General features: G+C 39.9%; 1 protein-coding gene across 2 annotated transcripts in view; it reads right to left on the bottom strand.

Moving 5' to 3' along the window:
• SYT1 (synaptotagmin 1) overlaps positions 1–25,079 on the bottom strand; it is a 252,325-nt gene that overhangs the window by 86,713 nt on the left and 140,533 nt on the right. For both annotated transcript variants that reach the window (XM_039704184.1, XM_039704186.1), the window contains exon 4: positions 1,391–1,575. In XM_039704184.1, the coding sequence (XP_039560118.1) occupies positions 1,391–1,575 (185 nt within the window). The remainder of the gene's footprint in view (positions 1–1,390; positions 1,576–25,079) is intronic.

Here is a 25,079-nt window from a genome sequence, read left to right as displayed (position 1 = left end):
CCCTACTACATCCTACGTGCCTGGAAAAGCATGCTAACCTCTTCCAGGACTCTTAAGACTGGCTGATGAGCCCTACTGCTGGCTGCTCCAGTACTGATCAGTGGCATTTCACCACCTGTTCTGGACCGGGCCAAGTGCCTCTTTAGCTACCATGCTTTAAGATTCTCTTCTTGGATCTTGTCCCTGACCAGCTGGCCCTAGTTCTCAGGTTCCCAGCTCTGACTTGTATTTCTGATCCACGTGCCTTCAGCTCAGCTTTCTTCTATGCTAGATCCCAACTTGTGGAATCATGTCCTTATTCCTGAACATGCTTTTATTCTCTCTTTTTGACTGGGTAATTGCTCCTGTACTACTCTAGCTCAACTTCCCCAGGAATCTTGGGAACATAGACTTGACTATGCAATATTTTTAAAGTTATTTGCTTCTATTTATGAGGGTTTGCAAAGCACTTCTCTAAATTTCTTCAGTCCTTCCTTTTTGAAAAATCTAGCCCTTTGTCTTCTTAGCTTAGGAAATCTCTGAGCTTTGAGGACTAATAGATACTTCATGTTTATTTCCTCATTCTGCTGCTTATTCCAAACAATTTGCTGCAGGAAGAGCAGTACTAAAATTCCATGAATAAAAAGCTTTGTCTTCTCTCAAGAAGGTATTAGCTGAGTCTGTGGCCCTTAGTATTAAGCCCTGCAACCTCTGCTTCTCTTCCACCAAGTAGATCTGAAGGACAAGCTCTTCTGCCCTTATGAAAATTATGCTGCTCTCAAAGGGCATTATATTAATCTTCTCCAAGTTACTCAGTTGACTTACAGCTCCAAGTAGGCCTGTTACCTTTAATCTTCTCCTCTCTAGAACAAAATGAATTCTCCAAACATCACTGTGTTGAATATCCCCGTGGTTTTCCTTTTTCATTATTTCCCCTTGCTTCTGACTCTCATTTTTGCCTCTATACTATTGTTTCGTTCTCTGCTGAACTTTTGTGTAAAAAGAAATTTAGAGTTCACAACTACTTTTCTTTATCATGTAATCTCAGAAATACAGCTAGTAAGATACATAGATACATAAACACTAGTCTTGAAAGAAAAGTATAGTGAAAATCGCACACAGCTGTTCCATTTCTGAAGCAAGCAGGATACCCCATATAAACTCACCCCTTAAGGATGAGTCACTATATGCCTGCTCATGTGTTTTTAGCAGAGCAGGGAAATTGGCTGGCTGCTTCATCAGTGATGCCACACCCAGGTTCATCCCTTGTGATACCACTGAGAAGATGTTGTCAATCAGGCCACTCTTCAGAGAGCCACTACTGAGACAACAAGCACAGCTTTTTCTAGACACATCAAACAGAAACCTTCAAATGCAACCCAAAAGTTCAAGAAACAGAGAGTTACTTTACCTGGTCTTTCATGCTTTTCCCTAAATCTTTAACATCTTTCATGTTAATAGCATTCTTCCCTCCCTTCTCCTTTCCCTTCTTCTTGTTCTTCTTTTTGAACAAGCATTTCTTACAGAGACAAAAGCAGCAGGTGAGGATTAATAGGACTGCAACTATGGCTATGGCTATTAAGGCCCAAGGTGGCACTGGAAGAGAAAAAGACACACACACAAAAAGAAGGTGGTAAACTGTTAGTAGGGTTAAATTTAGAAACAAGCACATTTCTCTCACAGCTAAGCCTTTTTCAATGAAAATGCCTTGCAGAAATACCTGAGATCCTTTCTAAAATATCCTGTCATCATTTATATATTTCTTCCAACTGAGCATTTGCCCATACAATGCCAATTTAACACATCTATCTATATACAAGCCTGGTGACACATATCAAACTCACCTGCAGCTATTTTGATTCATCAACCATCTGAAAAGAGTATATCCAAAATATTTACACTGTGCAATCTGTAAAATGCTTGGCACATTTAAGCAATTACTCATTTCTTTCTTTAATCATCTCCCCAACCCACCTGGCATTGTGGCTGACTCGGGTGGAACTGACTGGAAATTTCCCTTTTCTGGAATGGTGTCTGATCCAAGCAGTCAGTTCTAATGAACGGCCCTTTTCCTCTGCCCACTGCTGCACTTGACAGATTTGCAGATTCCCTGCAATAGCTGCAGGTCAAGGTCACCAGTGAAGACTGACCAAGGACAGAGGGCTGTCCAATCCACAGGCATTTGCCCTATCTGGCATCTTGCCCTTAACACTAGCAAAGTTTCAGCACACAGCTGTATTCTCACCTATACTCTCCTATAAACAAAAGATTGTGTTACATTTTTTCATTAAGTTCAGGCTGCAGGACATGGCTGAAGCATGAATAAATAAGAGAACCCTTACTAGCATAAAATGTCCTTGTTAAAGATCAGAATTTTTGGGAAAAAAGCAATTAAGATGACACTTAAACACAAGTACTCCAGAAGGCAATTATCTTCACACAAATCAGCTTTAATGACTACTGATTCCCACATTTAAGCAGAACACCTGACAAAATTTTTAATCTTGTAAACTGTCATTTTCTAAAAATCTTGAAATGCACTCAGTTGGTCTGCAAGATACTCACTACATTACCTAAAGGTCTCTAATATGATACAGAGCTACAGAGCAAAACCAAAAAGTGAATCAAATTTGACATGTTGACGTCAGTGAATCACAAAAGGGAATGGACAGTATAAACAGAGAAAATTAATTGCCTAAAGGAGCTAAGAGGAGTGCAAAGGAACTTCCACTATGAATTACCAGTTCAGGAAGATGATAGAGCATTTACACCTTCCTTACTCTGTATTTAATGAACTTCTTTTCTAACTTTTATTCAAACAACCCTAATGACAGATGAAAATGTAGGAGAATAGTTAAATATTTCTGTAATATTTTTGTGCCTCCAATTGTTCATTAAATGCAGCTGCTATAAAAGGAAAGCTGTACCATATGTAGAACAAATGGGAACTGATTACTAAACAAATGAGTGGTAAGACACAAATGGTGAACAGATCAGCAGCTGTTTATGGGATGTATTTTATGAAGTCAGCAGCAGCAATTCTGCAGTTAAAGTTGCATTAGATCTGCACTAATCACCACTTAAAATATGTATTTCATGCATTAGTATTTAATTTTGTCTTCAAATCTGGTGTGGCACCATTTAGTAGCACAACTGTCACTTTTACATCTTTATTTTCACCCAGCACTCAGAAATGTAAACCCATCATCCTTCAAAAGAACTATGTGTTTTACTCAAATTCTAAACTTCATGTGTACTTAGTCTGAAACAGCATTTACATAACACTGTACCTAAGATAACTCCACAGGAGTTATGACAAAAGGAAATTAATGATGCGCCCAAATTTATCAGCTTTTTGTTTCACTGATTTGTCAGCAGTGCCTGCAGCATGAATACGGGGGGTAGCAACTATATGGGATGGGGTTCTGCCAGCAGGATGCCACTCTGTGAGGTAAGAGAAAAGGAACACATCAAGTGCAGGTAAACTGTGAGAATCAATGGGTTGAGGAGACAGGGAATGCAGGCATTAATAGGACAAACACATATGCACCCTGCAGATGAAAAAGCTTGTGTAGGTAGTGAATTCAAGTGCCTTTGTGCTGAAAGTGTTGCATCAGGTGGTATTCTGGCACTGCTGCCTTGGTTCTCTGAAGCATGAACAATGTAGGGTACCTTGGGGAACATTTGAAACACTTGCAGATACCTCAGCTTCTTTTTCACAATGTGTTGCCTGCTCTCATCTGTTTGTAATTTAATTTCAACCAATAGCTCTTGTGATGCAATTAAAATATCACTGAATTAATATCTGGGACACCAAGAGTTATGCAAAATTCCTTACTTACCTCTTCAGAAAAAATATGCTTCCTTTTTTTATTAAACAAAGCATAAGCATTAAAGTAAAAAAAAAAATAAAAATTGAGGCAGCACAAAATCTGAACATTTACAAAACCACTGCAAAATTCAAAACCAAAAAGGAATGGATTATTTTTCCCTATAGAAGTGTACTATCTCTGTCAAGGAAATGGCTCATTTGAACATTGTTGTTGACAGAGATTGCCCAGTCAATGGATGTAAATAATAGATTTAAGACAAGTGAAACATACAGTCATCACTGGCTTTGAAGAGTTGTTTGTTTTTACATAACGTTGACAAAATTTTCCAGAATTATTAAAGACTTTGAGAGTCTTTCTACCTGTGCTCCCCAATTTATGGTGCTGCCAGAGGAGCCTTGATTGCGGTAAAAGATAAGGTTTCAAAAGCTACCTTTCTATGAAGTCATCTCCAGGTGGACAGACTGAAGTCACTAGTCAATTTGGAAGACTCAAATCTGCAGCCTTTTATTTTTTTAGGCTGCTGTTTACCAACTATGACTAGTATCTAGAAAAATCTTATCAACAGTGTAAGAAATTTCTTTTTATGCAGCGGCTCATATTGAAGATCCATATTGATTGATTTCAGTTGGACTTTACCCATGCTTATATCAGCTTTTCAAAGAATTATATTTTACCAGTGGACAACAGTGGGAACCTACAGTTTGAAGACTACCTCCATCCATATTGTACCAGTTTGACCAGGCTCAGCAATTTGAAACCTCAGGAGGTCTCTCGACATGAACCATTGAACAAAAGACCTCTCTGGCAGCTGAGGCAGGGTGGGTAACTTGAAAAAATGCAGATCATGACCCATGCAGATCAAGATGTCAGGGAGCCAGAAGCTTCTTGTACAACTTGTCTTACCGACTGCCTGCACAAGGGGGTGCTTTGAAACAAGCAATACTTATCTACCCGACCAAGCAAAAGCTATTGGTTTAAGGATAATTAATATGTGTGTAAACTTTCTGGTGTTTCAGTGCTATTTTCTTTTTTCTACTCCTCTGGGAAAATACAGAATACTTATTTTGAAGAAGCTGTCATGAATGTCTAAGTGATTTGGTGATTCTACAAAGCTCTTAAAGACAAATCTATAAGAGGGGATTTGCTGAGTAGCAGTTAGTAAATAAGGTCTTGAATTAGTGTTATTGATCCAATCCAGGGTATGCTCTAGGACTTCAGTCAGAAATGCAGGAATGAAGCCTATTTGCAAAAGGAGAGTGTAGACAAAAAGAAACACATGGCTTACTCCTGGGCAATAGCAGGGCACTGAAAGGAGTAAGCTCTAGGAATGTCTTGAATCAAGGCATTTTGAGTACCAGTTTTGCATACTTCACTCATGCTGAACAACAGTCAGACATGGATGCAGACAAATGTGAGCTCTCTTATCCCTCTCTGTTGTTTCCTCCCACAAATGCCAGGCAGAGTTGTATGCATGTTGTGGGTCATTTGATGCACCTGTTACATTTCACAAATAAAGCAGCTGTGATGCTCTTAGATTATAATTTTAGTTTGGGTTCAGGGGTCTGTTTACAAGGCTTATCTCCAGACCATACCCATAGGTCATGCTTGTACTTGTGTTCCACAGTGATCTGTGAGAGCATAATGGACACAGTGGGAATACAGGTTCCCAATGGTCACCTAGTGATGCTCCAACTGCAAAAGGCAATTTGCCCATGACAGTGAACCTAAGCCAAAGCAAATCCCTACAAACCTCAAGTTCTCAGGACTGACTGCTTCATTTCACTGACTTGCTTCTACTGAGCTGCACTAGGTACAGCCTGTGTCCCAACCTGTCATTAAATCTTGGTCCTTCGAGCATGCTAGATTCTAAGGGAAGGATGTATTACTGAGTAATTAAATTTAAGAGCTACAAATTTTGTCCTTTATATAAAGACATCCTTACTAGGCTTTACACAAAATACTTGGAGAGGTACAGGCCTCAGGACTAAAACTGACATTTCCGTTAGATGATCTAAAATTATCAAATGCCTCGGAGGACATCTGACTGCAGAGGAAAGACTTTAAGGGGGAAGCCACAAAATGTGTAACGGCATCAAAGTGCTGCAGTCTGGGAAAGAGAATAAAATCCTTAATCCTAGTGATTTTCTTCCCTTTCTGAGTGCAGTGTCAGAAGAAACTTTACCAACTTAGAACACAAATAGAAGGAAGGTCAATGAAGAACTGAAGAGAAGAGCTGAATTAAAAAGTGAAGACTCCCATACCAAAATACTGTTCACCAAAATTCCCAATTAAGCAATTAAGCAGCCCCATTTAAACTGTGACACCAAAGGAGTATCAGATGATGGCAGCTTCCATATTATTCAGGCCCATAGCACATTGGAATAGACAAATACTAATAATCTATGTTTCAGAAGGGGCATGATGCTTAACAGGAAGCTGCAACTGCCAAATAGCTGTATGTGAAGCACATTGCTGTAATCTAAAGCTGTGGTAGCCTGAACATGGGCTCACTGGCAGTTTTAGTTTATGAAACTGTAGTTTTTTCTTTGCTTTTTGCACTTACAGCTTCTAATCAGGGAGGAAATTCCATATATATCCATATTTAGACTTTTTATATAGAAATTCCCCAGGGACAATGTTCTGGAAATCAATTTGACATTCATCAGAATTTACTTATAGGAAATGTCCTGAAAGCAAGGACCCAGGTAAAAGATACCAGTACCACAGCAGAAGGAATACAAATGTGATCAACACAAAGAAAAGAAAATGCTGATACATGGTAAAATAACTCAGGAAAGACAAAAAGTGAAAATACATACTTGCATATACCGATGATGTAAATACTAGCATTCAGGCTTATACAGCTACATTTCCACCCCAGACAATCTTCTGCATGCTCGTTTTAATAGCATCCTTGAAAAATATTACTTTTACTTTCTTACAATCATTGGAACTTTTTTTTTCCTGTTTAAAGTTCATGCTGCTACCTTTGACCCATCACTAGAAAGAACCATTAGTAAATAACTTAATGAATGCACTCATGTTTGTATTTCTCCCCTTTATTTTTTGAGCATGTGCATTTGCACATGCAACTGCAAGACTCTCTCTATGAATAGTTTATGGAAGTTACTGAAGCCTTAACTCTGCTAAAGGAAGTATGTTCCGACAGTGAAAGATCTCCACAAAAAATAAGTCTGTGGAAGTGCACTGATCAGATGAGTTCACTATCAGAATATACCCCTGCCTATAGCTTTTTAGACATTATCATGCAAGATTATGCAAACTTTCTATGACTGAACATTCCATTCTTTGCAAATAAACCCACACTGAATTTAGCAGCAATCCTTGATACAGCTACAGATTTAGCCAAGATGCTCGGGCTATTTGAGAATATGATGTGCCTACTGTACTTATGTGCTCAAAAACTGGAAATCAAAATGCATAAAACAACCAAGATATTTATCTGAGGGCAAAACTACACATACTACTGTAATTTGCAGGTCATTTATGTTTATTACTGCTGGTATGAATTCACCTTTTATAGCATGTGATACGTTCTGTCAAAGTAAAACACAATTACCCAACACTGTATCTTCTTCCTGCAGAGCACAACTATTTGTCTGTGTTCCTGCCTCCCTCTTTAGGTGTTTTGCTCCCTCTCTCCTCCAGTTCCTCACTGCTCAGCCTCATCAGCTCCTCTGCCCCTTGTCTCTGGAGACACACGGGGGAGAAAGCAAGATGGAAGAGTCCAGATGAGACAGGATGGTGAAGCAGCCAGAGGGAGGAAGTAAAGCTGCTGAGATATCTCCTTCTTGAAGGAAGTACCTCAGAGAGATTGGCCTTCAAAGACCTTCAAGCTTAAATGTCAGGTTTCATCTGTATAAATATTACAATGAAGACAGCTCCTCTGTTAACCTCCACCCCCAGTCAAAACGAGACAGAATAAGAGCAGAAGAGCATTAGCACAGCCCTGTGCTCTGCTGGCTCTGTCACTGTCACTTGGGGCTGCTCTCTTGGGCTCATTTTCAGCTCAGCTAAGGCACCACGTCCTTGGTGGCCAGATGGCTCCTCAGCAAGGTCCCTCCTGTGGTCTCCAGCAGCTGGCTGCCCTTCCCAGCAGTGACATGCTTCTGCAGGGATGTCAGCTCCCCTCTTACCCTTTCACAGCTCTCAGCCCTCCTGCAGGCTCCTGCTTCCCACTTCCTCCAGCAAATACAGCAATTTCTTCCATTACCCTCTATGAAAGAAGATACACTGCACCTGGCACACAATGACCCACAGCAGACAGCAGCAGCCCAGCTTCCTGCTGCATAGCATTCCCAAGGGAATGACTGTAACGCTGGCCAGTGTGACAAATAAAACAGCCCCCCTTTCCAGCAAAACCTCTAGATCACCTCACACAGAAAACAGTGTAGGGAAAGGAATGACTTCAGGGAAAGATGTTTTCTACTCCAGTAGGGTGGCTGTAGCCAGGTGAGGGTCAGTCTCTTCTCCCAGGTGACCAGTGACAGGATGAGAGGACACAGCCTCAAGCTGCACCAGGGCTACATGTCAGAAAAAAATTCTTCACAGAATGCACTCCAATGCTTCAGCATTGGAATGGGCTGCACAGGGAGGTAGTTGAGTCACCACCCCTGGAGATGTTTAAAAAGGACTTGATGAGGCACTCAGGGCCATGGTTTAGCTGGTAAGGTAATGTTGGGTCACAGGTCAGATTCAGTGATCTCAAAGGTCTTTTCCAACCTAGTTTACTCTGTGATTCTGTGAGGTAATATTTCTAGAATGATTACTCTTATTGGCTCATATATTTGTTGCCATAAAACTTATAAAACAAAAAATTAGTTCAGGATCTAGAAAATTACCAGAGATAGTGCTGTGGCATCCCAAGCAGCTGGGAAAGATAAAGAAGGGCTGGAGCCTCCAACCATACCTGCAAGCCAGAGAGGTTTGCCTGAGTACTCTTCAAAAACTATGTACTAACAACAGTTGAGGCCAAATACTTCCTTGAAAAGGGACAAAATGAAGCTAATATTCAACTATGACAAACAAATATGTAGAAGTCTGAGATGACTGCTTTCCATCATGTGAACAATTCTATTTGTGGTTAAAATGATGCCTTAAGTTTTAGCTTTCATAATATCCAGATTCTGTGCTGCATTAGTATATAATTCTGAACTTCACACAAAGTGTGAGCAAATTCTCCTCACAGTTCAGTTAGACAAAAAAATCCTTTTCCAGTCCAGGAACCAAGAACACCATTGCAGCTTCAGGCCCAAAAATTATAAACAACAGTGAATTGAGAAGAGCAATCTGGGAGGATGGGACTTCACAGTCCCATGAAGCTGTAAGCGGACATTTAACCCCAATACGTAAATGGACCAAAACTTATAAAAGTGTAAAAACTTGTGACCCGTTGTCCATCTTGGGTATAGCCTTGGCCAGGCTCTTGTACTGCCCAAGGTTCATCCTTTGAAGGCCTTTCATAAATAACTACTTTATTCCTTTAACTGTCTAGCCTCTGTTCTAGGTGGCCTCTCAAGGCATCAAAAATGCCTTTCACTTTTCTTGTGATATCCACAATATATTGCACCTCTAACCTCAATTGATAGACTGTAGGAAAATAAAACAATAGAAAAAATCTGACTTGGAACTGGAAGTTTCAAAGGGAAAAAATACTCCAGCTGTATCAATCCCAGGACACAAAAATCAAGTGAATAAGCCTCAAAAATAATGAAACTGATGGGAAATACGCCTATGTATGTTTGATTTTCTGGTTTATTCTTTCTTGCCTACATATCTTTGATTTAATTGTTTGCAATGGACACTGGTTTTATACACCTTTTCAGTTTTTGAACATTTGGGTAGATTGTATCACATTTTCCAGGTTTGCCCTGAGAACATGAGAGTCAGTCATGTATTTAAATATTTGAAAGTGCAATCACATTTCTTGCATTCTGCAATTAGTCATTCATACTACATATAAATATTATAAATTCCCACATTAAGTATGAACTCCACTGCCTAGGAAGAAAGAGCTAATTTGCATACCTTTTTTATAAAATACTATGCAGGGGTAAAGTCCTTTAAAAGAGGAACAGATTTGTGAATTCTGACAAGATGAACTTATAGAAACTCTGTGTTTGCCAATGTTCTGTTAATATATACAATCTTAACACAGGACTATCACACAATGACTTAGGATTTAAAGGACAATAACTACTATTAAAAGATAACAAACACTGGAATAGTACATCACCTTCCCAGTGAAAGTGAGAAACAGCGTTATTTCTTTCTGGTACTTAATATTAACTTAAAAGTTCTCAAATAAAAAATTGCTCACATATAGCAATTTTCAGCAGTAGATCACAAAGTGTCTTGGTAAAGGGGGTAGGTATCTGAACTTCACAGGTGGAGACACACATACATACAAAATAAAATCACCTTGGTTACAACGCAGAAAACAGTGTGGGAGCATCAGAGCAGCAAAGTCCATGTCAGCTGCAGGTCCTAGGCACCCACCCACAAGCAGAGGGAGCTACGGGCTGGAGGATGTCATGCACATGATGCAAGCAGATACCACCAGAGGAGGCACCCCAGCACCACCCTGGGGTGCATGCACACTGTTTGGGGCCCTGGTAGCACAGAGGCCACACAAACTCACAGCCAAAATGAACCCCTCCAGCACACCATATCATCAGCATCGTGGGCCATGAAAGGCGGCAGAACCAAGCACACATCAGAGGTGCTCTGCATCATAGCATCAGGCCCCTTAAGGCTGCAATCTTTCCAACATGTCCCACTGGCACCTCAGCTACTGCAGTGCCTGGAGCCTTGCTCAGACCTTAGGGCACCTGCTCCTCTCTCTTCTTCCCAAGCAGCAAGTCAGAGTGCCACTTTCAGATTTTCTACATGGATGTTTCATACGAAAGAGTGATGCTGCTGAGAAGGACAGGAACATGGCACTTCCTACCCTGGTGAAACAGTTACTATCTGTAGGGTAGTTACTGTGCCACAGAGAATGTAATGACATGCCTTGCTCTGAAAATGTTCCAGCCCTGTGGAAGCCTTTGGGACCTTAAAACTTGATTTTATCATTACAGATCTGTAGCACAAACAAAGAGATTTGAGTTTCATTTTTCATGCTCTGCTACTGTGGTGCATTAAACCTGGATAGATTCTAGGTGCCTGCCAAAGCTCCAAAGCTGCTGTATCCCTCCTCTCCTCAGCTGGGCAGAGGAAAGTAAGTATCATGGAAGGTCCTGGGTCAAGATAAGGACATGGAAAGATCACTCACCGATTACTGCTGTAAAACAGACTCAGCTTGGGGAAATTAGCTTAATTCATTACCAATCAAGTAAGGTATGAGAAATAAAACCAAATATTAAAACACCTTCCCTCCACCCTTTCCTTCTTTGTGGGATCAACATTTCTGCTAACATTCTCTACCTCCTCCTCAGTGATGCAGGGGGACAGAGAATGGGGTTTGCAGTCAATCTATCACACATCTCTACCCCTCCTACGCACTCCTGCAGGGGAGGACTCCTCACACTTTCCCCTTGCTTCAGCGTGGGGTCCCTGCCATGGGAGACAGTCCTCCACAACCTTCTCCAATACAGGTGCTTCCTACAGGCTGCAGTTGTTCACAAACTGCTCCAGCACGGTCCCACCCTCAGGGTGCAGTCCTGCAGGAGCACACTGCTCCAGAGTGGGTCCTCCATGGGATCACCAGTCCTACCAGCACTTCTGCCCAGCCTGGGCTTTGCTCCCCACAGAGCCTGCCAGGACTCTGCTGAAGCTCAGGCTTCCCATGGAGTCACAACCCTCTTCAGGCCTTCACCTGCTCCAGTGCGGGGGCCTCCATGGGCTGCAGGTGGATCTCTGCATTCCTGTGGACCTCCAGGGGCTGCAGGGTCACATCCTGCCTCACCATGAGCTGCAGGGGAATTTCTGCTCCTGTGCCTGGAGCACCTCCTCCGCTCTGCCCGGACCTCAGGGTCTACTTCTTACTTGAAGCTTTAGAAACAATCTTTTTTCCTTCCTGATCTCTGATTGCCATTTTATTACCCAGACAGCAAATCTGTGACCAGAATCCACACACTCAGATGAAGCACTGAGTTATATACCACAGAGCAAACAGAATTCCCTCTTCATACATACTAAACCCATGAACCTGCCCATAGAAACAGGTCTGCTGTTCCTTAGCTTTGTTGCCAGCTCAGATTTCAATTTACCACCTCATAAAATTTTTGGTAAAATTCCCAGTGAAATGTATTGCCTCTCCATGTGAAATCAGGTCAAATGTTAAAATGTAAAGTACTTCTATTTTATAAACAATCAAATTCTCTTCATAAAGGTATGACAGTCTTTCCTTTAGAACTTTATCTTTTGCCTCCATGCATTACACAGCCCAGGAGAGTGATATGAACAGATACTAAGCAGGTTCTTATGTCTGTTTTTATCCAACCCTTGAAAAGGTCTGTGATGAACTTGTTTCTTTGTCCCTCTGAAAGGTAAGATAAAGACAGATTAAAAAGACTCTTCTACAGCCTAGAATGTTATATATATATATGCATTGCACATGTCCTCCACTCATTAAAGAAACAGATGTATTCTGCAGTTAAGGATTTTGGGAACAGTTAATTTCAAAAAATTATTAATACTTTCAGACATAAATGCCTTTGTTGGTGTTTTTATTTATTTTCAAATTGGTTCAACAGCAAGCACTCACACACTTAAGTATAGTGAACAGTGAGAAAGACCGATTTTTAATAGGCTGGGGACCTTTTTCTTCAGTATCCACAATGATTTACCAAAAATTAATTGCATGGTTGTAGTACTGATAAATCAATTATAAAAAACAATCAAGGAGCAAAGCAAAACCAATCTTCTTCTTCCAGAGAGAATTATGTTAATACAATTGCAGTACGTAGGCAGCAATTGACCATACAAGAAGGCACATTTCTTTCTGTGACAGGAATGTATCTCAAAAAGAATATTCCTTGTGCTGGGCAGTAGTGTATCTCAGTAAAATCAACCAAATATCTGCATTTTTTGATCTGAAATGTACAGCTAAAACTTTGAAAAAAATTCTTTCATTAAATATTATCTTTATTAATAGACATTCATTTGTGTGTGGGTAGTGCCTACAGGCACTGACTCAGAAAAAATGCCTCACCAGATCAGACACTGCACACAGATAAAATAAAAGGACAATCTTGCCTCAGAGGCTTTTCAGTGAAAGAGCCTAAACCTGTGTGGTGGGCATGTGCCCATCTTGGTCTGACTGCCCACAAGAGCTGTGCCCTTGCCCAACCATCAGCCTAGAAGAATGCACCAGATGTGCCCACTGCCAGATCCGGTGTGTCCAAGCACATCACAGAGCTCCCCTGTCCACAGCCCTTGCTAAATAGCCCTTCTATCTTCTCACCAAGATCCTCCTAGGATCCTGTCCACCTAGGACATGAATGCCCTATTTCTGGAGAGAACCCACCCAGACAGCTTGGCAGCTCCATATCTCACCAGTGGCCAAGCTTATGGCTATGGCTGGGCCCTGAAACAAAGGACACAGGAAATGAGGTGGTTCTCTTTACCAGGACCCTCCAAAAGAAGTGCCTAAGCTGACATATTCCAATATGACTTGCTAGTCAGGCACTTGTAGTTTGTTCCAGATTAAGACTGTATAATCTTGTCTATTTTTTTGCACAAATGGTTGTATGGCCAGCACTTTCACATTTAGTGTGAGATTAAATTCAGTGTCCCTAGTCACCCTGACTGAAAGATCTCACATGGTTCATAATCTTTGTTTATAGGCTGGCTGTAACACCAGCATTGGTCCTTAGGTGCTACGGTTGCAGGTACAATTAGCATGAGCCACACATGTTCATGGGGATCATCAATAAGGTGCACTTTTTTGGTTCAGTGTCCTCTCAAATTTGAATGCAAGTGGGTGCTGAGACTGCCAGGTAATCGTGGTCTTGGTGCATGGCCAGCAATGCCTGAGGTGCACCATACACAGGCAAGAGCTCAGAGCATGTATCAGTCATAGAAAGAGGGAGAGCAGGGTGCTGGAGCTGTGACTGAGCTGCTCCACCTCAGGATGGCTCTGCTACTGCAGCAGAACTTAGCAAGGCTGGTTGCAGTTGTATGTATGCATTTTTCCAAGGGACATCAGATTGTATATCAACAGTACAAATCATGCAGGGGTATGCAGGAAATTCCTGGCAGGCATTCTGCTCAGCTCATGGACATGACACCGGTTCATGAGACTGGGGGCATAATGCTGTGGGCTCTGCTGCACTGGTTCATGGTGTGTGCCTGGCTGGTCAGGGCAGCTGGGCCATCTGTTCTGCGTGGTTTGCCAGACTGCCTGGGGCTGTGTGCTGAAGGACTCAGTGGTCCCAGGCTGGCACCCTAGGCATTCAAGCTAAAATCTTTTCATGACCTCTATCTATTAAGCAGAGGTACTGCTTGGGATATTTATAACGGTTTTTCAAATTTCAAGAGAACACATACCAACAGACCAGCTATCCTAAGCCTCATCCCAGTGCTGGGATGGAAAGACAAACCCACTCTCATGTCACATCTCACCTCTGCCTCAAAACAGCACCACAAAAGACAAATCCATTTGATCCTTCCTTGCCAAGAAAGCACCACTGGTATGAATGCACACAACAGCTTTTGCCACTCTCTGCTCTGTTCCACCAGCACACAGCTATCACCATGATGTGTATAAGAATACATATTATAAAAATGCAGTTGTCTGGAACCTGCACGTTATTACACAGTTATACTGCTAATACAGAAAAATGAAATTTAATCTGGTTATTCACAGACTGTATACAACTCAAATCTCTCAGACAAAATGTTTTCACCTGCTATTTAATAATAAAAGCAGGCTTTGACCTTCCTTTCTCTTTTTATGTACTCATTTTCATTTTAAAAGACTGAAGCAAAGAATCTAAACATGGGTTGGGCCCTTGCTTAGTATTTTGACCTCCTTTATTTTGAAAGAAGCTTGCAAGGTTGCAAGCTTATATCAGCAGTGGCCTTTGTCAGAAAAAATCTATTTCCAAGGTATGGTTAAGGTTAATAGCCATGTTGCTATTCTTTTTGAGAAGCTCATTTAGCAGCACAATTATGATAAGGATGATGATGATTGATTACTAACTTCTGTCTTTTTGCACAAAAAGCACCATTCCTGACTGGATAACCATAAATGCTGTAATGATCATTAACGCTGTTGCAGGAACCACTGCCAAAGTGATAAATAGATTTGGTTTACATTAGCTACCAGTCTAAAAGCATCATTTGACCTCATTAATAGATCTAATAAAATCTGGAATTATGCTCCATAAGAAGACTGTCCTTTTTAGAACAAGAAGCCCATGCCTTTTTTTCTGATCTCCATAAATATATGAGCTGAAATTTTGTACCATCATAAGGTCACAATTCTCTCCAAAACACTCAGTGCAAATGCTGGGCATTCAAGTTTGTCTTACTTCTTCAGTCTGGAAGAAACTTAAACTGTTCCTGGGGGGCATTAAAAGATACCTGTACGAGACCAGTGAATCTGCATTTCTTGGAAAAGTGGTCAGTTTGCTGAAGGAACCAAGGACATATTCATGCATAGTAAATTTCATGTTATAAAATTTCATGTTAGTAAATTTCATGTTAGTACTCTGAAACTGCCTAGGTATTATATGGCTGATGTATAGACACAGCATTTTAGATTTATGAAAGGTAAAGATGCAGACTGCATTTGATGCCTTAATCCACAGTTCCTACATGCTACAGTTTCTTTTTTGTTAATCTTTAAAGTACACATATAACATACTCCTCACTGCTGCTGTACTTCTCACTTTGCCTACTTAGCAATGTCAGAAGTTCATAATTCAGCATACCTGGAATACATTTTCTTTCATACTGTGCTTTAGCCTTCTGCTAATTAGCCTAAATAATTAATTTACATGAGCTCTAGTCAGGTCTTATATTCAGCTGGGCCATGAGAGTGTGTTGTAACTGTTATAGCTGTAACTCAAAGTGATAGTTTTAGTTTCACATTCAGATGATGTGGATCTGAAAGAAGCCTGGCAAAGACTGTTTTATAGCTCACATATCATCCTGAAGGACAGCACTACATGTTCTTGTATAGTATGGATTAATAGAGCAAGTATGTACCAATACTTTTTTGGTGGACCTGTCAAGTGAAAACAACTATTATCAGTATGTCTCTTAAGAGCGAAACTCTCCCTAAAAATTTCACCTACTATTTTGATCACTCTTTAAAAAAAATGATGTAAAGTAGAGGGTGGAGTATGACTACGCTAAGGACAGCAGAGGAACCATGAAAAAGAAGACTTCTCATCAACTTCTGTATTTTATTTGGTGATTGCTGCTGACTCTAAAAGTCAATGATGTTGATAATGGGAACCAGAAATCTGTTATCCCCTCTGATTTTGGCTTATAGTTTGAATTATTTCCTATACAATGCCATGACTTACAGCATGAGTTAGAAGTGCAGTCATAAATAAAAGCTTCTGGCTAGATGAAGGAATTTATTTTAAGTCTCTTCATTTCCTGGAGGAACATTCAAACTATAACATTAACAAATAAAGTTTACATATATTAAGAGTGGTGAGCTGTGTTACCAGTTTCATATCACAAGACCCAGCCTTGTTTTAGTCCTACCCTCATTCACCCAAAACAAGGACCGTAGGCATCTGTCCTTCAAAGGGACTTTAATTCCCCACTGTCGAGTGGGCAGGTGAACCAGTCTGCTGCTCTGAGACATGTGTTAGGGATTTCTGATAAAAACCCTCCATTTGAAATCCCTGTACCTGGCTTGTTGCTGGACAGCCAGCCTGGGAGGCTTTTCATTGTTCTGAGACCCCATGACTCCCACCTGTGCTGAGCCTGAAGGCCAGCCATGTAATACTAACTGCAGGCTGCAAGCTTTTCTCAAATTATGCCAGTCATTCTTCCTGAATATGACAGAAATAAATTCCCTCTCTCAGTACCTGACTCCACCTTTGATTATCTGCATTAGGTGTCAGTTCTACCTAATGCTGCCCAAATGAAAAGCAGACATATTCTGGGCACTTACATCCCTTATGGGATGTAGCTGTACGAGCTCAGCTCACAGAAAGAGCATCCTTTCCTCCATCCTATCGACCCTGACTGTGCTCAGCACAGATTGATCCTACAACTACATCCAGACCAGACTTTTTGCACTAAGTGAAGCATTCCTGTAAGGGCACATTGAAAACTCAATGCTGAAATGTCACAGCTTCTTCTTGTAACTGGGAAGAGAACAGGAAATGGAACCATATGCCAGGTCTTAAAGTCAATTATTAGACATTCTTGTTTCATTTTGCTGCAGAAAATAGTCTCAGGGTCTGACTCTGAAGTTCTATACAAGATTTGAATCTACAGTCCTCTGGCTGACACCACTCCATGCTCACTGCTTATCTTTGAATTGCTTTCTGAATGATTTGTTAGTTGCATAATCAGAGAATAGTGTTATGTTCCTTTTAAAAACAGGAAGACAGCAGGTTTAAAGATCACAAAGAATGCCACTAAACCTTGAGAGCAATAAATTTAGCACCAGACCCTGTGTACACTCCTCTCCTGAGACAGACATACATTTAATTACAAAATAAATTTTTACTCTAGTAATAGTTTGCTGCAGTATTTACTGCCAACCTTAGAAACTGCTCTTGATGAACATATTTTCTTACTGCTATTTAAAAGCCACTGCATCCCCTCATTTTCAGGAGTTCATCTCACTTACTAAAATCATTTAATTAAACCCTATTCTTCTTACTGGATTAATTTCATTGCTGCTAATCAGAGACTGAAAAAAAAATCATCAAATCTTAACATTAGAAGCACACAGCAGAGTTCTTGTTACTGTCTCTCTATATATACATTTTTAATGGATTTGATGTGATTAATCTCTGGCTTGGCCAGAAGAGAAAAAAAAAAATTGGAAAGGAATGCCAGGGAATGCCTCGGAAAAAACAATCACTCCTGGAATTAAAAGTCAGTCTGCTGAAATCGAGGGCTGTGTTTCTGGTGACTTTTTCCAGTAAATTTTCTGTCCCAGGTTTCCAATTCCTCTGGCAAGTATTCTGCCATTAACTAAAGAAGCTCTCTCTTATTAAGAACTTTGCTACAGCTCATCAACCATTCTTTCAAACCTATAGCACCACCAGTAATGAACAATTAATCCTCAGCCTCCTCAGAACTGAGTTAAGCTTGGAACAGAGAGGGAAAAGCAGCAAAAGAAAATGGGTTCTGTGAAGCATGAAGAAATTAAAATAAAAAGATGATAAAGAAAATAAACATTAATGGTAGATGAGCAATCAATAAAGTCCAAAGCTTGCAAAGATTGCCTTGGTAACTAAGTGCTCTAAAGGAATTTAAATAAGTATAAATAAAATCTGAGAAAGATTTATTTAAGAGTGAATTAATTCTTCAGTGTATTTTCCTTTTTTTCTTTCTTTGCATGATTTTCTCTTAGGCTACTTCATTTTCCGCATATGGTGCCACAGGACAGCAACAGATTTATCTCTAAGTTTTATATGTTCTTCCATAGTGATTATTCCAGCAAGCAAAATGTTAACACATTTAAATTAATGCAAATGAGATAGTGGTTTGTTATTGGCTGAAAGTGCTTCAAAAAAGACTAATAGTGATACACAGATGCAACTTTGCATCTGCAGTCTAATTAAAACTAATCTAATTAAATATGGTGCCTCTACAAATTCATTTGAGCACTACAGAGAACGCACAGAATTCCTTTTATAGTTGGACAGAGCTTCCAAGAGCCAGTGTGTCTGCCATTTCACTTCATTTGGAACCACATTAATAGCAGGTGAGTAATCAGCAAATCAATTCTCCATGGCTGCTTTGGAATTGTTCACTCAGAGAGGCAGTGATAATGCATCCATAGATATAACAGCAATGGAGGCGACATGGAGGCAATGTCCTTTCATTATGCAAAACAATACAGCTGGAAAAAAGAAGAAAGAAAAAAGCTTGAAGCTGTAAGTCATCCTTTAGCCTCACTTATTAAGGAAGAATTCTACAAAAAAAAAAAACTTTTGCAAATGAGTTACATTACTGAAGTGAGTTGTTCACAGCAAAGTTGGGCATCATCAAAACTTTGTCCTATCTAGCTATTCCTTTTAAAATATTTTTTTCCCCCCCGGTAAATAAACATTCCACAGATATTGTATTCAAGTGAGTTGTTCACAGCAAAGTTGGGCATCATCAAAACTTTGTCCTATCTAACTATTCCTTTTAAAATATTTTTTCCCCCCCGCCAAATAAACATTCCACAGATATTGTATTCGGTAAGAAAACTTACTGCTCTCAACTGAAATTCTGCCATAAGCTATTGTAGCACTGAGATCTAAAATGGCAACAAGGCAATAAAATAATGTCTTCTCCTGTCAAAAAATTCAGTAAGAAATGTCATGTTGGAAAACTGTCTTAAAATGTTTAAACCAGCTATAGTCACAGGAAAGAAGGTCAAAGGACAAATCCTGATGAAGAGAAATTGTCATCACAACAGACTTCTATAAGGTATTCTAGTAGAAAAAAATACTCTGCATTCCCACCTTCTATTACAACCTAAAGTAACTATATTTGTTGAAAACCAAAGAGAAAAATGTATGGTGCTTGGCAGGAATCTGAATCCTTGTAAAGAGGCTGTCCAGAACTTATAGTTTTTCCTCTTTAATCCTTTTTCAAGGCTCACCAGATTACCAAAATGTCAAATATCCATATTAATATCCATAAAATGTTGAATTCCAATATGTCCTTGACTTTGTGAAGCAGGCATGGTTCTATATTCCTGGGAAAATCTCTGTATCAGGCCACACTTTGTGTTACAATAGATTAACGGAATGAGAGTATGCAAAAACTATACTGTGGATATGACCCTCTCCTAGAGGTCAGCAAATTGAATCTTCCACCCATTTTAGATGAAATATTCACTGTGTAAAAAACAAAAACAGGGTTGAGAGCAGAGCTCTGAAGACTTCTCTTTCCTCAGCTGAAGCTCTAAGCAGTGACCAGCATATTTACCCCAGAGACCAAGCCACTTCTCCCACAGAACAGTGGTTTTGAGTCCCTGGCTCTCCCACAGAGGATTTCTGTGCCACCCTCAGAGAGACAGATGAGTGATGCATTCTCCATGCAGTCTAATCTTCAGGCTATAGGCTCTCTCTCTTCTCTGTGGGGTGAGATACCTGGGTTTAAACTTGTTTAGGCTAAGATGCAAGTCATGTTCTTCCTCATCTCCTGGCAGTGCCTTAGCAATTATTCCTATTACAAAATAAAACTGGGGACGACATTTGGTATTTCCCTTTCCTTCTTCAGCCCAACTGTAGTTCCACTACCTCCAAGAATGAAAATACAACCTCCAAGTAAAAAACAGCAATAGATATGACAAGTAAATCCCATAGTGAAAATTGAGTCTGCTGTTTGAAAAAACATACATAGAGGGCTCTGTTAGGAAAAAGAAATAATAAATGATGAAAAGTCTCCAAAATGGCCCATTAAAGTAATTTTCTTTGCTGTCTGATAAGTAGAGTTCCAATTTGAGTCCTTTCAGTTATAAGTAGTTACATTAATTTCAGCAAAACTATGCTTAACAATGTTTGTAGGATTATGTCTTGAGGTGAATTTACTAATGCACAAGGGAAAAAGCACTGCATGTTTGTGACAGCATTCCTTTAACCTAGGAAAGATAACTATGGTGATTCATAAAAAAGGGATATTTTGCTAAGTCATAACTAATTTTCAGACTGAAATTGCTAATCAAATAGTAATTTTCATGGTATTTTTCTATATCCCAGAGTGAAATTTACTCTGTTTTAGAAGCTTGCACAAGACATTTTTCACAATACAAAACTTGTATTAGGGTGAGGTTTGAGTTGCACAGGCTGTCACAGAGGCCCATGCAACAAAATGACTATTCCCCTCTGTGAATATGTGCCCTGAAGGTTAGCAGCACCATGCACTACACTAAAAAGCCTCAGGGTAATAAAGACTTGTAAAATAAAGAGGCTTTTTTCTCCTAAATATATGAAAATAAAACATGAAGAAAAGTTGAAAATAAAGAGCATTTAACTTTATATGAGGGAAATTTTATTCAGATCTAGACTTTCTGGATGCATTTCATAATATATCAGAGAGGCCACACCTCAAGAACTGTGTTCTTAATTTTGAGTTGCTTCAAGTCAAGTAAGACACTGAGATGCTGGAGAGAAGGGCAACAAGGCTGGTGAAGGGTGTGGAACACCAGTCCAGTGAGGAGTGGCTGAGGGAGCTGGGGATGTTCAGCCTGCAAAAAAGGCTCAAGAGAGACCCAATCACTCTCTACATCCCCCTGAAAGGAGGCTGTAACCACGTGGGGTCAGTCTCTTCTCCCAGGTTACCAGAACAGGGCAAGAGGAAATGGCCTCAAGCTGAGCCAGGGGAGGTTCAGGACATCAGGAAGAATTTCTTCACTGGAAGGGCTGTCAGCATTGGAAGCAGCTGCCCAGGGAGGGGGTGGAATCACCACCCCTGGAAGTCTTTAATAAACAATGTGGCACTTAGCTCTATGGTTTAGTTGACAAGATGGAGATTGGTCAAAGGTTGAACCTGATGGTCTTGGAGGTCTTTTCCAACCTAAATGATTCTTGGATTTGCTGATTTTATCATGGTATCACATATTGTCTCAGGAAAGGAAAGTGAACTGTCAACTACAATATTATTTTAAAATACATTATATTTTTATATCTATTTTTATATAATTTTATATATTTTGAGCTTTTGAAGTGTGGCATATACATGTGGCTGTAATTACATCACATTAAGGATATTCATTGCATTTACTTTTTTACTTTTTACTTTACTCTTTTACTTTTTTTACTCTTTTAATGCATTATTTAGTTTACTAATTCATCATTATATATTATTTTTATTTACTATCTTTACTTTTACTCTTGTATTACTTTGATCTCACATTTCTCTTGTGTTCACTCAATGTACAGTATTCATAAGATGACCTGCTTTTATAATATATGAAGGCTTTATTATGGGCTCAGCCACAGTAAATTGTCTTTAAATCAGCACAGAGTTTTAAGCCACTGCAAATATAGAAAAGTAATTTATATATGGCAAAAACCATAAAGACACAAGCCACAGCAAGATAGAGATTATTTTTAAAAACAACATAGGACATCTCATGTAAAGTTTCTAACTTCTAGAGTTCAAGTTAACTATATTGGTGAGCACCACACTTCATAAAATTTGAATCTTAACCTTGTGCTGCCTTTTCAATAATTTTAATTACTAAGGAATGAAGCAAAATAACATTGTCTTGCCAAAATCATCTCAGAAAGAAATCTGTCAAAATTTGCCTTATTTTCTGATTGTTGACATTGGCACATTACAATACAGCAAAATTAGGGTTTGTTGGGTGAAACCTCAATAAGGGTTTCCAGAAACCAGAAGATAACTTCTGCATATTTTGAGGTGACTGTTTCTAATCTGACTTGTCACAAACTCCTGGATCAGCTAGGTGATGAGGTGCCTGTCCTCGAGCTGAGTAAAAGGAAGTCCTCATTAATATTCCTTTTCAGTGGAGCTTCAGAGCCAAAGTTGTGCCTACATAGAGGAACACTATACTATGTGAGAAGCGCAGTTCACAGAGGTAAAAAGAGGCTGATAGATTTTATTGTTATGGTGAAAAAAAGTCCTTTAATGAAGATAGAGTTTTGTCTCTGTCACCTGCGATAGGCAGTGCTCTTGGAAGGTAGTATTTTTTTTTTGCTGTGACTAGTATTAAACACGTCTCAAATCATAAATAATTTATGCTGGCAGTGTTGTCCCAGGAGAGACCACTAATGTAAGCGAAGCTAGTTATATTTATTCAGGCACATCATGATAGAGGTGACACTTGATGAAAGAATAAATCCTTCCCTGGAGCAAAACTAAATGCCATTTACCTCACTGCCAATGGCTCAGAGACCCAGTATCTCAGCAGTGGTTTCCAAAAACTCAAACACTGAAGAGATCAAAATATTGCCCCAAATAAACGTTATTAAATAACTCTCTAGTCATAGTATTTTAACTATGGCAAACATGAAGACTGCATTTTTTTATCAATAGCCCTTTTATCCTTTCATAAAAGCAGGCTCTGACAGACATACCCCTCCCAAGTGGCTAGGAGTTATTTAATTGGCCTCACATGCCTTCAAGTTGAGCCAGCTCCTGCCTGGGAACAACCTCCTGTAAGCCAGCACTGCAACCAATTTTCCTTTGGCTTCTCTCTAAACTTGGCAATGCTGTGATTTATCCTGGCTCATCTCAATTGTTGATCCTTATCTGAGGTCACACATGATTTTTCTGACTGCCGCTGACATCACAGGGTCATACACAACACACTTTCTGTCTCCTTCTGAAAATGTTTCTTGTCCAACTAGTAGCACAACTAGCAGCAGCTGGAAAATCCTTGAGTAGGGATGTGAGATTTCTAGATCATGGTTCAGTGCCAGAACACTCAGCATATTCAAGGAACAAAGAACTACCCCTTACAGGAGGCCTCAGGCTCAAGCGAAAAAACAGCAAATTCTTTCCTTGTAACTTCTGTACATTTATTTTTATTTATAATTAGTCCTGAAGCTACTAAAAAATACACATCAGTATTCAGGTTTGCTTATCTAAAATGTTAGCTGAAAGCTTTCCATTCTTTCTTAGCAAGCTTTGTATGAAATAGAGGGGAAAGTAGACAAATATTGTTTTACATTCATTCTTTTTCATCAAAAGTATCCTATGGCAGACAGCCTGGGAAATAGAGGAGAGACTAGCACTGCCAGGAAGCTTTAAGCCTCTCAGCCATACATCAAAAAACCTTTCAGAGGTTTTAACCCTCCTTCTTCCTTCTGTAACTGTATTCTCCACAGAAGTCAGCATGACAAAACTGTGTTTTTTTCTGGAGAGGAAGGAGGTGTAAATGAGAGAAGAAGATGCTGTGTGATGAGGAACCAGGAAAAAGGAAGGAAAAGAGGCAACAGATGAAAGAAACTGAGAAGAACAGGAGAAGTAAGTCACAAATTGGTTATCATTCACTTTCAGACCACAGATGTGACCTCTGATACTTACAAGTCATACATCCTGTCAACATGGTCTGCAATAGTAATTTTCAGGGTATCAGACATACTGGTCTGTGGAGGTTGTGAAGACATATACTGACTGTCATTAATGGTCACCTGTCTGGTGGAAGCAAATGCTGCACCTTCTTGGAGAAACAATTACTGATTATTACTTTTTTTTAGAAAAGGAAATTTTACATTCAGGACAGGATGAGAGATATTTTATAGCTCTCAGTCCTCTACTCCCAAAACGTCAGTACAAACTATTTTCTTTGCCTCATAAAATATTGTGGGAAAGCAGGGAATATCATCATTGCTTTGCTGTATCAGGAGTTCTCACTGACACTTCAGTCTGCTACTGGCTCCCAACTTGCATGATGAAAATGCTGTATGAGTAACAAACTTCTGTAATAAAATATCCTGACAATTCTGGTCTATTAAGTTATGTCTGGGAAGTGAATGGTAAGGCCACACCCCAACAATATTTATTTATTTTTTTCCTATGAAGAAAGCTTGTATTCACCTCTTACAAAAACCAAACCAAAGTAACTTTGAAACAGAGAGGCATTGAAGCATCTGCCAATCTATGAAAAGTGATCCATCTTAGCAGGTAGGATGGATACAAAGCATGGTCCTAGCACTTGGATTCCCCTGATAGCATGGGGAAGATTACACAAGTTTGCCCAAACAGAGGCACTATCAGCAGCATTGGAGGCAATCCTGTAATTTTGTCTGCAAGGACCAAAGCACTGCTGGGGTCCAGTCAGTGAAAAAATCTTGACCCCTGTAACAGTCTGATGCTGACTTTGAAATGCTTCTTTGAAATGAGTACCACTCAATGCTGAAAGGAGGGAGGAATTAGTGAAGCATCACATGCACTCCCTGCTCATTGCTACAGCACTCTAGTACATCCACCAAAGAAATGAACTGAGCAACTGAACTCTCATGGATGACCTGAACGCAGGGGGAAGCTAAACAATATCATCTGCCAGTATCCTGGAGCCCTCTCAGGCACAGAAAGTGGCACCATGGTGGCCTGCTTCCCCCTGAGCCAGTAATGCTGGGGAACAGCAGTGGTGACATGCTGATGCAAGGGCTGCTGTACTTTGGGGGAAAC

The sequence above is a fragment of the Passer montanus genome, unplaced genomic scaffold (genome assembly GCF_014805655.1).
Source record: "Passer montanus isolate IOZ18808 unplaced genomic scaffold, ASM1480565v1 scaffold17, whole genome shotgun sequence".
Lineage (NCBI taxonomy): Eukaryota > Metazoa > Chordata > Aves > Passeriformes > Passeridae > Passer > Passer montanus.
The sequence above is the reverse complement of the archived record's forward strand: the minus strand, read 5'-3'. Positions and strand labels throughout refer to the sequence as shown.